Here is a 14921-nt window from a genome sequence, read left to right as displayed (position 1 = left end):
CGTAGAAGGGAAACAATAAAATAATTAAAATATAAAACAATAAAATTCTCACGACGTTTCGACTGCAACACAAGCAGTCATCATCAAATGTTCTTGCTGTGGTTTTCACACCTGATGATGATTGCTTGTGTTGCAGTCGAAACGTCGTGAGAATTTTATTGTTATATATTTTTTGTATTTTATTGTTTCCCTTCTATGTGGTGACTTTACCGAAAGAACCAAGAATATGAATCCCTGCAGTCACGAAAGCTTTACATCACAATGTATTTGGCTGCTATAAATGTCCACGTGATAAGCCGCTTCGGTGAGCTATCATTTTTGTGGCCGAATCGCTTCTGAAAAAGAAGCGAATTGCTCAGTGGGCGTTATCTAGCAAAATCAAAAATAGTTTAGTTTTATTTCAAAAATGTTTCGTGATTTGCTTACCTTTTCCTATACTTTGCACTCATATCGTGCTTTTGTATTGTTTGTTGCAACGTTCAAACCCACCCCCGCCCCTGCTGAACATCTGCGAAAAAAAGAGCTTCATAGCTCATCGGATTCCTCAAGTATGAATACATATTCTGACGATTTACATTATGAGACCTCCTTTGCCAGTAACAAGAAACGCCGTCTCGGGTGTGGACCAATCAAATTCAAGGACAGTGCATATTATTATCAGAGTTGTCTCTTTTGTTTGCATTTTGACTGCTTGTGTTGTGGTTATTGCAAACATGATGCCTTGAATAAAGGTGTCAGTTTTTGTGCCAGTTAAAAGGGTAAAACCTGATTTAAAGCTTTCGTTACTGCAGTAATTCATATTCTTAGTTTTTTCGGTGAAGTCACGTTGAAGGGAAACAGGTGTGTTGGTTTGCATGCAAACCAACACACCTGAAGACGACCGTTTGAGTTATGGTCGAAACGTCGTGAGAATTTTTTATTGTTTTATATATATTTTATTATTTTGTTGTTTCCCTTCAACGTGACTTTACCTAAAAAACTAAGAATATAGGGTAAAACCTATTACTACATATTCTGACGGTTTATCCCGTGTTCAAAGCAAAGCAGAACAAATCCACAATGGGTAAAAGACAACGGCAATAACAAACATCCGTGAAACTTTGTGTGTTTTTCTCTCTCTCTCTCTGGCGCTCGTGTGTGTGTTGCGTGAAAACTCCGACCGAGTCACATGACACCACGAGACTGCCGCTGCTGCCCTCTGACAGAGCGGAACAGCTCCGTTCTTTGCGGACCAACAAAGAGATCCAAGCGACGTCTCGTCAGTTCACCACCACCACATCATCATCGTCGTCGTCGTAACCATCAGCAGCAGCAGCTCACTCTTCATCTCCGTGGGAGGCGGCTCCCGTTGTCATCACCCCCCCCCCCCCCCATTGTTATAATCATCAGCTGCTGCATGGCTTTGTTTAAACGCCCCTCGTTTATCCTTCGCCATTGTTACGAAGATCATCGACTGGCTCTTCTTCTCGTCGTCGCATCATCATCATCACCACCACAAAACGATTCGTCTTGTCATCATCAATAACAACAACACCACCATCATCGTCGTCGTCGTCGTCGTCAACTGTTTTCCGCGTCATCCTCATCATTAAGATCATCACCATCAGCCGATTAGTCATTTGTAACCTCTCATTATAATCATCAACATCGTCATCAGCAGCAGCAGCAGCGATTGGTCTCGTCGGCTCTCTCATCGTTATCACAACCACCACCACTGTCAACATCATCATCATCACCAGCACCCTCATCACCAGAAACTTTAGCACGCTTTTGTTTCGCAGTTGCAACTCGAGGTCGAGAACGCCGCGGGTTTTTTTGTTGTTGTTGCGCTGCTTCAACAACTCCGCCACGCAGCGGCGTGGGTAAGTAACGACATCTCTCCTCCTCATCATCACCACCATCATCAAAGACATCAATCCGTATCGCCTGAACAGAACTGTAGGGGCAAGTGCTGTTAGCGAGCAACCTATGAAGGGTCTGCACGGCACACGAGGGCGTGGGTGGCCAGCGCCACGCCCGACCGCCTTTGTCTCCCCAGTGGCGATGTTCTTACACACCGCACCAGGTACCCATTTGAGGCTGAGTCGACCCAGGTGAGGCCCAGAACCGGGTCGGATAATCGTCACCGGGGTTGGCCGTGTGCGGGAGTCCAACTCGGGTCGCCAGGTTCGTAGCGCGGCTAACGACTACACTACCGCTCCCCGAGTAACAACAACATCTGCCATCATCATAACACAGTGGGGCCACATGCACAGCCCTTTGAGCAATCAATCTACCGCCTAATGAGGTCTCTCTCGCGCCGTTCGAGGCTTGTGTGGAGTTCATCTTCTTTGGTTCTTTCGGTAAAGTCACGTAGAATGAGAATAAAATAATACATTGATAAAATAAAATAACACAATAATATTCTCACGACGTTTCGGCCACAACACAAGCGGCCTTCATCAGGTGAAGGGACGAGACTGTCTGGTAGGACAGCGCTGGAGTGAAAGAGCCACGTTCAGATCACGACCTTTAATCTGTGTGAGAGGAAACAAAGCGTCTTGACAAAGGAATTAGCATTGAAATGGCTCAGTGATTAGCTTGTGACTGGTCACAGAAATAGCTATGTTAAAAGTTAAAGCATACACATCCGCAGAGGCACCCCTTGACAAAGGAATTAACATAGAATTTAGCATTGAAATAGCTAAGTTAAAGCATACACATCCGCAGAGGCACCCCTTGACAAAGGAATTAGCATAGAATTTAGCATTGAAATAGCTGAGTGATTAGCTTGTAACTGGTCACAGAAATAGCTACGTTAAAGTCAGAGCATACACATTCACCGAGGCACTTAGTACAAATCAAACAGGATAATTTAGCATTGAAATAACTAGGCGAATTTAGCATTGAAATAACTGAGTGATTAGCTAGTGACTGGTCACAGAAATGACTATGTTGAAGTCAAGGCCTACACATCTGAGCTATTCACAGTACTATATAGTGAACCAATAAAAAACTAAAATATAAATTACCTTAATGTTATCAATAAACTCTATATTCTCCAATCAGCTAAGCTACCAACAATAAGTCGTTATATATCACAATGCTATATGGCGAACAAATGGGTGGATTCTTACCCTCGACTTTAGCACCACGGATAGCTACGGGCCCCGTTCAGACGGACGAGTTCATCCATGGTCGGAACAGAGGAGGGGGAGAGAGACAGCTGCGAGGCGCTATTATACTCCATGTTGTAAACCATACCATTAACCGTGGTGTGAGAGGTATTAAGAGTCAATGCTGGCGAAAGAGCTGCGGTCTGAAGGTCATCGTAAAATACAATTAATTAAGAACAGAAATGGTTTAAAACATCTTTCCAATGGTTACTAAGCCAGAATCCATCTTCTCGGTTGAAATTGTCTCTGTGCTTGTATATGTGAATGGCCTCATGAACGAATCTCTCATGGTAGCCGGTTGGTTTGCAAAGAACCTCCGTCTTGGAGAAGTCAATGTCATGTGAGCCCACTGAATTATTACAGTGATCTGCCACGGCAGAGGAGTTCGTCCTACCGTGTTTCAAGTCTGCTTTATGTTCGCGGATGCGGTCCGAGATATGTCGTTTGGATTCTCCAATGTACCTACTACCACAGAGGCACTTTAGTTTGTAAACGCCCGGGTACTGTATGTCTGGAACAGCATCTTTTACAGATGGAACTAAATCACGGATTTTATGTACTGTGTTGAATCTGACCTGGATCTTGTGTTTATTCAGGATTTTTGAGATCTTTTTAGTGACCCCTGCAATGTAGGGTAACAGTCTCGTCCCTTCACCTGATGAAGGCCGCTTGTGTTGTGGTCGAAACGTCGTGAGAATATTATTGTGTTATTTTATTTTATCAATTTATTATTTTATTCTCATTCTACGTGACTTTACCGAAAGAACCAAAGAAGATGAATCATTGCAGTCACGAAAGCTTTAAATCGAAAAATTGTGTGGAGTTGTTTAAGAACATTCTTCATCGTGCCGTGGTGGGGTGAATAAACCTTTGATTCGAAGAGCGGAAGAATAGACTTTGAAAAAATATATTTCTGGTAGAGCATTGAAAATGGTTCGGCAGCTAAATGCCAGTGCCCCCCCCCCCGAAGTCTGCTCGCCGCGACGAAGAGGGCTTTTGGGAGTTGAGAGTTCGTGTAGTTTGGTCGTTCCTCCTCCGTTGACAGAGCGAAGGCCACGTTTGGTTTGCCATAGGGTCTCTTGTTTGGGTTGCGTGACCACAATGCCACCCCTGTGGTCCACGTATCTCTTGTATGTGCCCCTTATGAATCTCGGCGTCGGTGTGGTTCTATGGGTGCATGGCCACAGTCTCACGTGGCACTGCGGCGTTGTCTTGTTTTTTTAACACGCTTTCATTTGTAGCCTCAAATCTTGTAACTCAATTTTAACCCATTTCCCAATGTGGTATCGACTGCAAAACTTGGTATACTTATGTCATACTGATGACGATACTATATTCTATCATAAAAATAAAAAAAATATTTTTAAACAATATTTTTTTATAGGTTAGATGTTTCGGCTTGGGTTTAATTGTCCACCGGTAAACTGACGTTGGCCGTAAATCACCACGGTGCCCTTACGTTGTGGCAAGCTTCGGGGCCTCTTCCTGGAGTCGTGGAGTTCTGCCATTACGAGTATCGTACATTTCATAAAAGCGTGTTTTTATTAAAAAAAACGTTTTTTTAAATATTACTTCTTTAACGTTCCATTTACGGAGGAGTTGCGCGCATCGGACTTAAGATGATGCTCTGATGAGGTTGATTGGTGACACCAGAAGACATGAATCATAGTAGAGTACGGTGAAAAAAATAATTTTGCTGCACTTCTGCAACCCAAAACTTAGAACTACCTCACTGCGTGAATGGTGGCCTCTGCCCAATAAGTATACACTCTATTAAATAACATGCAGAGGAATAATAACACAATTGATCCTGATAACAAACATTTGTGCTTGCAATGACCGCTGCTTAGCCACAGTTAATGTACAAAAACACGACTCCACACACTCGTTAACAACATCGCCTTCAAAAGAACAGATATTATTGGCAGTATGATGAGCAATTTGTCTTTTTTTCATAGCAGATAAAACCACAATTATGTTTGGAAGTATATTTTTTTTAGTTGGTGTTGAACTCCGTGTCCAGTTTGATGCAGCTGTGGTACTTATTACACTAATTGTGTTGTGTTTTTTATGGCTTATGTATTAACCGCTCTAACTTTACGTCAATCTAAATGGGGCACTTCAACAGCATTGATTCGTTTCAGGGCAAGCCTGACTGCTGATGAGACACTGCGTGTCGAAACCGGTACAAACTGTTGCACGTCTTGAGTCGATGATGCTGAAATTATCCACTCTGCAGCTGATGGAATGTAAGAGAATACAAAAAAAATCCCTTTTTGTGTGATTACGCTCACAAATACTGTGCAGCTTAGCATGCCCGAGAAGCGATTACTTACAATTGTTGCAAATTATATGCAACTATTACGCTCGTGGTGCTAAACGAGAAACAATATAAACGAGGCGGTAAAAACGAGACCAACAATATCAATCAAATCGTTACATTGAAGAGTAAAACAAAAATTGAATCATTATGAGACCTCCTTTGCCAGTAACAAAATATAGGAATAGGTTTTACCCTTTTAACTGGCACAAAAAACTGACACCTTGATTCAAGGGATCATGTTTGCAATAACCACAACACAAGCAGTCAAAATGCAAACAAACAAAAAAGACAACTGATAATAATATGCACTGTCCTTGAATTTGGACCAATCAAATTCAAGGACAGTGCATATTATCAGAGTTGTCTTTTTTTTGTTTGCATTTTGACTGCTTGTGTTGTGGTTATTGCAAACATGATGCCTTGAATAAAGGTGTCAGTTTTTGCGCCAGTTAAAAGGGTAAAACCTATTCCAATAATTGAATCGTTAATACACACAACATTCGACATATGTAAAGGTTATTCAATAGCTACAAATAGCTAACTGCTGTTATCATATACCATTAAAAAAATGTTACTCGGCAAACAAAATTTTAATGTAAGTCTCACCAGGCCCCGTGGTGTAAAGTGCAGTCCTCCAACTCTTCATCCACTCTATCTCTCTGGCCTCTCTGTGCTACGAATAAGGGCCATTGCCTGAAACGTTGCCTGTTATAAATACGTCCTTTTTTGTCCTCTTAAGGCTGCAGTGTCATCCACCAAATGTTGTGAAGAGGCTTTCGGTTCTTTTGAGGTGAAAGTTCAACGGTGCAACTTTTCACGCGGCTTTGTTGCCATTCTTCAAATGTTCGTTTAACGCGTCCGATATCATCCATAACACAGATTTTTTTTGGGGGGGGGGGGTTATAAATGTTACATGCAACATTCAACACGGCAAACCGGTGACGCTCATCTTTGCCTCCGTTTTGGCATCGAATTTGCACATTTTGCCGAGCCATTGCAACTCATCACAGACGGGGAAGAGTGTGTGCCCGTTTACGCACGGGAAGATGAAGGCACGAGGTCTGAACCCCACCAAAGCCTCCTCCCTTGCCCTAGATAGCCAAGCTCCAAAGAGCATCCCCCTCCGCATCCACCCATCGGTGTCAGCACTAGCCAGGAATCCGGGCAGTGAGCGATGGGTGCCCCAATCTATGAAAACACGAGGCACCGTGGGGAGGGAAAATACATGTCAAGAAGAAAGTACAGTATTGTACTTAGAGGAAACAACTGATTGCGTGTTATTTAAAATAGGCCACATTCGTCCACCTTTTGTCGTTTATTGTAATTTTAAAGCTCTATTCTGTCATAGATGAAGGAAAATCCACCCTGTTTTAATGTCGCTACGATGACTCGCTGACATCCTCATCCAGGCGACCACAGTACATTCCTGTCAACCCCTTATCAGTGCCCTACCTTATTACACACCAATTCAGACCTTATTGGTCACCCCTGTGCCCCCTTATAAATCTCAACGTTCACCCTACAAAGTCCCATCACAAGGGAGAAACACAAATAGATAATCTTCACCACGAGTACACTCACCACTAGTAAGCACACTCACCACTACACTCACCATTACATATATATCAACCTCTTATCAGTACCCTACTTTATTACAGACAATGTTCATCCTACAAAGTCCCGTCACAAGGGAGACACAAGCAAATGGACACTTTTTTTGCCCGTATTGAAACGTCTGTACGCCGTATGGACCTGAAAACTCAATTCCCCTGTACAAGAATACGGGGTAATAAACCGTATGGGTTTACACGCTATGACAGTAGCTGTTGCATAAGCAACCACAACAAACAAAAAAACACATTCGCCATTAATTTAAACAAAGTTGTGTGTTGCAGGGTGACAAGATTAATTTGATGCAACGCTCATCGAGGAAAATGTCACATTTTTAACAGCTTTAGCGCTCGCCCTTCGCCGCCGGCACTGCCGTTTTAAGGTCAAACAGTGGCGTAGCGAGTGCTTGTTGTTTCCCACGTGTTCTTTCTCAATTATCACTCCAAGCACGAAGAAGCTTGCACACGCAGCGCGATTTGCAGTGGATCTAGCCGTGTTAAACCGTCAACGTTTTAAGTTTACCAACCACTGCAATCGAGCGTTTGAAAGTTCAGGCCAAGGGGTGCACGGGGTGGAACGTCCAAACAGCGTTGTCAGGACTTTGGATGTTGGATTAATATTTGCCTACAGACAAGCGGCAATGCCTGCTTGTTTATTTTGTAAGCACCACGACCAAAAAAATTTAACAAGCCTCCTATCATTCTAACATTACACCTTGCAAAAAAAATGTAAGTGCGTACAGGATGACTTATTATTGTTATCGAAGTCAAACGCCTGTCCAAGGTTGAACCTGGAGAGTTGCTTACACGGGTGGCCGCAAGAGATGCCAGCTGGCCGCAGGTGTGAGGATCTTCTGAGTGTGCAGCAGAGGGCAGTGCAAGCACAATTCAAGGCTGTGTTGTACTTCTATGCTCTCGTCTCCCCATTCACCAACATACTACATTGGTTTATCGCGGTGAAGTGTGGTCAAGAAGCTTTCATGACCCACACGGCGTGGGGAGGCCCTCGGTTTTCTTGACAAAAGGGCTGCACGTGTACGGCCAGTTAGCACGGTTTGGCTACGTACGGTGTGGAAATGAGTTCATGCATACATAGGCACAGCTCTTTTGGTCCTGCCGTGAAAACGTGGAAATTATCCAAGTTTCACATTCGTCCGGATTTATAACATCGTAGGGTCGTGAGGGATGGCGAAAGCTTGGTTAGGCTTTCATCCAGAAGTGGATTGATCATGGCTGCTTATGATGACGATGGTGGCACAACGAAGTCATCAGATATATAAAAAAAACAAGAGACACAGCAAATATATACGACCCTGAAAGGTTGACTGGCTCGGAGGTTTATAATTACTCCCAATGGGTTCTTACCAGTTGATAGACATCAATCATGCGGTAAGGCCTGGATATGAGCGCCAAGGTGTGCCAATAGTGCCAGCAGCATGCGCATTAAGACCCCACCGGGGGGTAGGGGTTTCAGGGCATCACACCGGCTGTGTTTAATGTCGGTGGGTCGGCTTGTTTATGTAATGCTGCTTCATCCCCGCCACAACATGGTCAAAAAAACCGCAGTGCTCGCGCGACTCTCCTGCCGCCAGATCACTTCAAGAATCACCCGCACATGCCGTGGGGATCGAGCAAGCCATTATGCTCTGCGCGGATTGGAAGGTCGGGCGGCTCCGGTGACACTTTTTTATAGCTCGCCTCCGACCTTGTCCTTCTGCGAGGCTTAAGCCTCGTGTCCGTGAAGCGAAAGGTCGCGGTCGCATTCGTTGCACTCGGAAGAGAGGGGCTGTTGGTGTGCGAGAATATGCGGCTCATTTTGAGCTCCAGCTTCTTGATTCATGATCCGAAGAGAGGCTGCCCAAAATGTTGATGTCACCGTGCCAATCACAGTTATGTCTTTTGTAGTTTACCAAGTTTGTCATGCGATTTTGTACACACGTACCGCACCCGCTAATGTAGACAATTCCGTGTAATCTAACCTCTTGTGCAATAGAAATGTAGAAAAAAAACACTGCAAAACGTGAATTTTACTCGAGTGGCTTTTTGACACGCATACGATTACAACTTGAGTGACCCAGATGTATGTACTGGTTATAGTATCCTCCATTTCCATTTTGTTTCGACACTGATAAGATACTCCATGTACCCATTTTGCTGGTCCTCGTGCAATGCCATACTCCGTAGCTTATTTCTACTTGTCGATGTTGGGACTTGTAGAGTGCTGCGGTCACAGTGATTATTAGCACACTGCACCATTAACCCGGGTGAATCGAGTTTGATTCCTGGCCATGGCTGAGATGAGTGGTGAGTACAATTTTGATACCGGCCCCTTTTGAAAAGTATGGTCAAACAATCCCCAAAGACCAATACAGAACTGTGAGGCTTTCACCCATCAGCGGCTTGACAAATGGCTGTAAAAATCAGCACGTGTGGTCGGTATAATTAACTTTTGACAGAATGTTCCTCGTATATCAAGAGGCGGCAATGCAGTGCTGCGTGACAGCGAGGTTAGACTTGGGTTTCAAAAAAGACCGAACGAATACATCGCACGCTTGCTACAGGACTGTAATGTGCACCAGTGACTCAGGATGACCAGTACTCTTTGAGGGGGTTAGTCAAAAAGGTTTTGACAACATAATATGGCACCAGCCTGCTGACCCAATCTTCGAAGCCCCCATTATTTGCGTGTTGATTTATATATTGTATGAATTAATACTGTAAAGCATATATTTAAAACTAAAAAAATGTACACTATTGTAATAAGTGAGAGTCTGTTAATAATATTGTGTTTAGCATTCTCTAAACTTATTTTGCCACCCAATGACACAGACTAAGCATGATCACCTAGAGATGTTGGATGGCCGCAATTGTTAAAACCGCCATCAACCAAAGAGGCCCATCTGTGCGCTTCACTCCACCCAGCACAGCGGCACAAATCCGTTCTCCTTTCCCTTTGGTTGTAGGGTTCGAGGGAAACAAAGTGGGCGAATCGAAACGTACTTTTGAAAAACAAATCCGTTTCCGATGGAGCGTTATCTGCAATATTTCTCGACGCTGGGGGACCCGCCAAGGAGCCCGGGCGATGACGAGAATGAGGCCATCGTCTCGGAGGAATCTGACGACGTGGAGCAAAGCGTCCTGCAGCCTCCACCTTCCTCATTTCGAGAGTCCCTCAAACGCATTCTCACGTCTGAGCGCTTCCAGGTACTCAATCATTTTTTGTAAGTATTTTTTTGAACAACTAGATAAGGCCCACTGAGCTCTACATATATCTTTTTCAGAAGCAACCTGGCCACAAATTATAGTTTAAACAAAGTGGCTTATCGTAACGTGGGAATTTATAACAGCCAAAAATACTCTCAAATGCGGTTTGATTCTAAATGTGGAGGGGAAAAAGCCGGAGGACCCGGAGAAAAAGCCACGTGACCATGGGAGAGCATGCAAACTCCCGCACCTATTAGCACGGCTGGCTACGTATGGTGCAAAAGAAGTTCTACATACAGACGTCGGGGTCAGGATCGAACCCACGACCTCCTTTATACCAGGCGAGGGAGTTAATATCGTACCACCGCTGTCAGTATAAACAGCTACTTTTCTCATAACTCTGTTGTGCTTTCTGGTTGTTACGACACATGCTACTTTCCAAAGGTACAACCGAAAGCTGTCCAGCACAATAATTAAAATCTACGCAAAAAGGATTAGCTCATTTACTACTTCACTAAGTCATAGCCTAATGTTCTGAGAACATTTATGTGTTATAGAGGCTTAGTGTCTAACCAAACATCTGAAGTGGACTGGAGCAGGAGCACGCTGCGTAATGAAACCTGTGACTTCAGATTTGATTCTAGCCAACAGCTATCATTGGTGCCGAGTGATATCTGAACTGACTCTGGGCCACCCATTCACCATCACCAATCTGCACTGACCGATATGGTGAAGCGTGGTCAATCAACCCTCATGTCCGACACTCTGTGGGGAGGCCTTCATCCAGCAGTGGATTAACAAGACCCACACCATAATTTTGAGTTTACTTGTAATGCTGCAGGTGGCTGTGGTGTGCCTGGTGCTACTGGATGCCGGGCTGGTGATGGGCGAGCTGATAATCGACCTCTCCATCATCAAAACTCACAAAGACAGCGTCGCCCCTGAGGTGGATACACCTGCACGACGTTAGGGGTCACGCATTGGCAGGGTTGGCAGGGATGTGCAGCCAACAGAACATCAACAACATTTCTGGTTGTGGCCAAAATAGTTTTATAAGGGCTATACAGGTGTGCCTGGAACACACTCACAATATTATCAGTATAGAATATGCTCTGCGATTGATGCCCTTCGCTCGATGAAAGAATGGACTGTGATGTTCACATTATTTGCTGCAAGAGAACGCCAATTCGTGGGGGTGGAGTGGTAGTTTTAAGTGAGATACAGACTCCATGCAAGGGGTAATTATCCACACATGTTATGTCACTTATGGCACAAACCAGTAAACAGAGCTTGTCAAAGTATGAAAGAGTTTTTTTTCCTCACTATACCTTTGTCTACATAATTGGAATTTGTATTTCATCACCCATTGATATTTTACGGGCATTTGTCAAAACCACGACTGGATGAAGACCTTCATCCATGGGGGTTGTTTGGTCATGCATAACCACCGCCGCCAGTCAGTGTCAGTGATGTTTAGCAGTGGCTGGGAATTTAACTGGGGTCGCCGGGGCCAAAGCGCAGTGGACTAACCACGGTACAAACCACAAAATATAGGATAGTGGCCACAGCCATAGCGAGATCTATGCTTGATGCGTTGAAATATTTTCCGGGTGATGGACCCAGCTGAAATTAATCCCTCAGTTCTACGGCGTGGGATCTTTGTCTTTGTTCAGGTTCTGCACTACATGAGCCTTGCCATCCTGTCGCTCTTCATGGTGGAGCTGGCCGTCAAACTATTTGCCTTCCGCCTCGAGTTTTTCTGGCACCCGCTGGAGGTGCTGGACGGCGCCGTTGTGGCCATCTCGTTTGCGCTGGACATTTTCTACGCGTCGCGGCACGACGGCTTTGATGCCACCGCCTTCCTCATTCTGCTGCGTCTCTGGCGGATCGCGCGCATCGCAAACGGTCGGCACCACTAACCGCCCGGGCGTAACAATTCAGAATCAGAATAATTGTTTATACTGGAGGAATCCCAGGAGCTGTAAAGCTCTTTTTTTTCCACAGATGTCCAGTAATTGACGCATGTGTGCGCGGTGCTGTTAAAGGTTTGGCTTCGTAGGATCGATCCCTCAGTCATAACATGCAGCATTGGTTACAATATCCGACCCTTCGGCTATGCCTCTCCTTAGGTTGTACATGTACACCACCCTTTTGTTAATTCTCTGGTGGATGGGGATCCTCGCCGTGCATTGCAGTTTGTGGGTGCACAGATTCCTGGGTGAATCGCGCCTTTCAATGTAAAAAATTATTATAAATTGACCATTTTTCAATACGCTGGTTAGTGCGCGTCGGTGAGACCTGATGAGATTTTCTTATCGGCCGCTTATTTCGATTCGGCATTAAATTTGCCGGACAGACATTGCGATGGTCAGGTTTTGGGTGTGGTACATCTTTCCCCCAAGGCTCGCTCTGTCCTGACGTGGATTGATGAATGTGCTCGTCACCCACAGGCATCGTGATGTCGGTGAAGAACAGGACCGGACGCCGTGTCGCCGTGCTCAAACGCGAGAAGGAGGCTCTGCAGAGGCGGTGTCTTGAACAGGTGACGTCCGCGCTACCCCTTCCCATGATGCCATGGGGCACAGAGCCAGAGCCGATGTCCCCTCTGCAGGAAGCTCAAACCAAAAATGCCACACGAACCCACAACAGTTAGCTGCCCCTGAAAACGCATGCTGACGTCAGCATATTCTGTGGAACATTTGTTAAAGATCTTTTGGTTTGCGGTAATTGTTATATCCCTTGTGATCATAATATGCTTTGATGGTATAGGCTTCCAAAATAATGTTTGAAAACTTTTTATATTCACTTTGGCGCGGTTTTGTAGCGTTGGCTTATATTTAACGTGTAACATTTTGGACGCATTTTTCCCCTACTTTATTTAAACATGATTTTGCATATTAAATGGCGTGTATTGAATGTCGGATAATTCATAGTTAACAATGTTAAATTGTTGTACAGTGATACACGTAATGACTTGCAGTTAGCATAAATGAGGAAACGCTGCATGGAAAATGTTAAAAACAGAAGTCTGTTAAAACATCCATAGTTCCATTTAGTTCCATTTATTTGGTATAGCCCTGTGAGCCATTCGACTCTTGAATCGGGTGCAACCGCAACAAAAAAACAAAAACATGAACAATAAAACATCTTAAATTGACTATGTGACTGTGCAAACAGAAAATCAAGGAAAAAACATCACAATATTCCTGAAATAGCACCGTACACCACTAGTTCAGGAAGCTGAAACTCAGAATAAAACATTTTGCCAAGTGTGCATACTTAAAAATGGAGGTAAAAGCGTTTCTAGTGAACATCTGAAGATTAATCCACATGATTCTAAGAATCTTCCTGCTTTAGGGGTTACAATTTAATTTAAAAAAAGTTATTTTTGTCTTGTTTGTTCAGCCACATTCTATCACTCAAAAGGTATCATTGAAAATCTTGCATAAATTATAGCCAATTCTCCCTCGCTCACATCTATGCATACATTTCCAAAGAACTGATTTAAATGCATGTATATAAATCCAGAGTTACTGGAAAGCATTCAGCTGATGAGAGGCCGCTTTTTTCCCCCCCAAGGCTCTTTCAGGGTCATCCTTTAGGAACGTTAGTCTGAGAGACCCTCTTTTAAGCATGTTTTATATGTACTGTAATGACAAATACAGCACCCAGAAGAAGAAGAAAACTGACTCAAGGGAGGACGAAACATCGCCAATCGATTGACGGAAAATCCGTGTTTATTTTATCGCACGCAGGAACAAGAGTTGGAACATCTGCGGTCACTTGTACAGCAGCATGGGATCAAGTGGCAGCGTCCGTGCCAGACCAGGTGTTAGGAGACCCTCGTCCCGAATACAAAGGGCACCGTTGTAGGTGTTCCAGACACCTGGATCATCACTCCCTGATGATACACGTGCATCGTGATTGATGATTATAAGAGAGGGCGCATTTTATGTTTGGTGGACCCAGCTTTAGGGGATGTGACTTCGTATTTTCTTTAGCTGTGTGTTGGTTGGTCGGTCAGCCGCTCTTGCAATGTGCATTGGTTCGTGTGGGAGGGCAGTTTTGAGTGGCGGAAAATTTAGAAGTTCCTGAAAAAAAAAAACCCTGGAAATGTGGTGGTTCAAATTAATCCGAGGGGAGTTTTTTTTCTGTGCAGTTGCGGCTAAGATGTTCTCACAATTTGCGAGCGAGCTTACGTATTATAGCCACAGGCCAATCCCAAAAATAATCCACGACTGTAGGTTTGTTACTGTGTTTTACGTGACCAGACATTCGGGTTTTTTTTTCATTCTGTAATGCATTTCAAAATAGTTCACACATTTAAGTTGCCTCGAGCCACATCAATTAAAGATGCATTTAAGCGATGAATTAACGATGTCGGCAGTGGAGTCACCATTTCAATGCCACCGATCACCAACAAGGTGCAGTGTGAAGTTACCAGTGAGTGATAAAAACGTTCTTGCCTTTCGATGTGTACCATATATTTCTGTATTGCATTTTTTTTTACCATAACAATGTACGCACCCCCCCCCCACACACATATGAATATCGTGATGAGTTCCAGTATTACAAATTAAATAATATATGCAAGCAGCTGTGCAGCAATTTCAAATTTTTCCCCCTCCC

General features: G+C 44.1%; 1 protein-coding gene across 2 annotated transcripts; it reads left to right on the top strand.

Moving 5' to 3' along the window:
• The first annotated feature begins 1161 nt into the window (after window positions 1-1161).
• HVCN1 (hydrogen voltage gated channel 1) lies at window positions 1162-14888 on the top strand. Of its 2 annotated transcripts, none has more exons than XM_032947247.2 (6): window positions 1162-1862; window positions 10052-10292; window positions 11134-11238; window positions 11966-12197; window positions 12743-12834; window positions 14048-14888. In XM_032947247.2, the coding sequence occupies exons 2-6, from the start codon at window positions 10113-10115 to the stop codon at window positions 14126-14128; spliced, it is 690 nt and encodes a 229-aa protein (XP_032803138.2). In that variant the 5' UTR covers window positions 1162-1862; window positions 10052-10112; the 3' UTR covers window positions 14129-14888. The 2 variants fall into 2 exon arrangements, with proteins under 2 accessions (XP_032803138.2, XP_075918550.1); XM_076062435.1 differs by lacking the exon at window positions 1162-1862 and adding an exon at window positions 1938-2166.
• The last annotated feature ends 33 nt before the right edge of the window (window positions 14889-14921 follow it).

Source organism: Petromyzon marinus, chromosome 5, assembly GCF_048934315.1.
Source record: "Petromyzon marinus isolate PM22_M1 ecotype Great Lakes invasive population chromosome 5, UKy_Petmar_22M1.pri1.0, whole genome shotgun sequence".
NCBI classification, from domain to species: domain Eukaryota; kingdom Metazoa; phylum Chordata; class Hyperoartia; order Petromyzontiformes; family Petromyzontidae; genus Petromyzon; species Petromyzon marinus.
The sequence above is the reverse complement of the archived record's forward strand: the minus strand, read 5'-3'. Positions and strand labels throughout refer to the sequence as shown.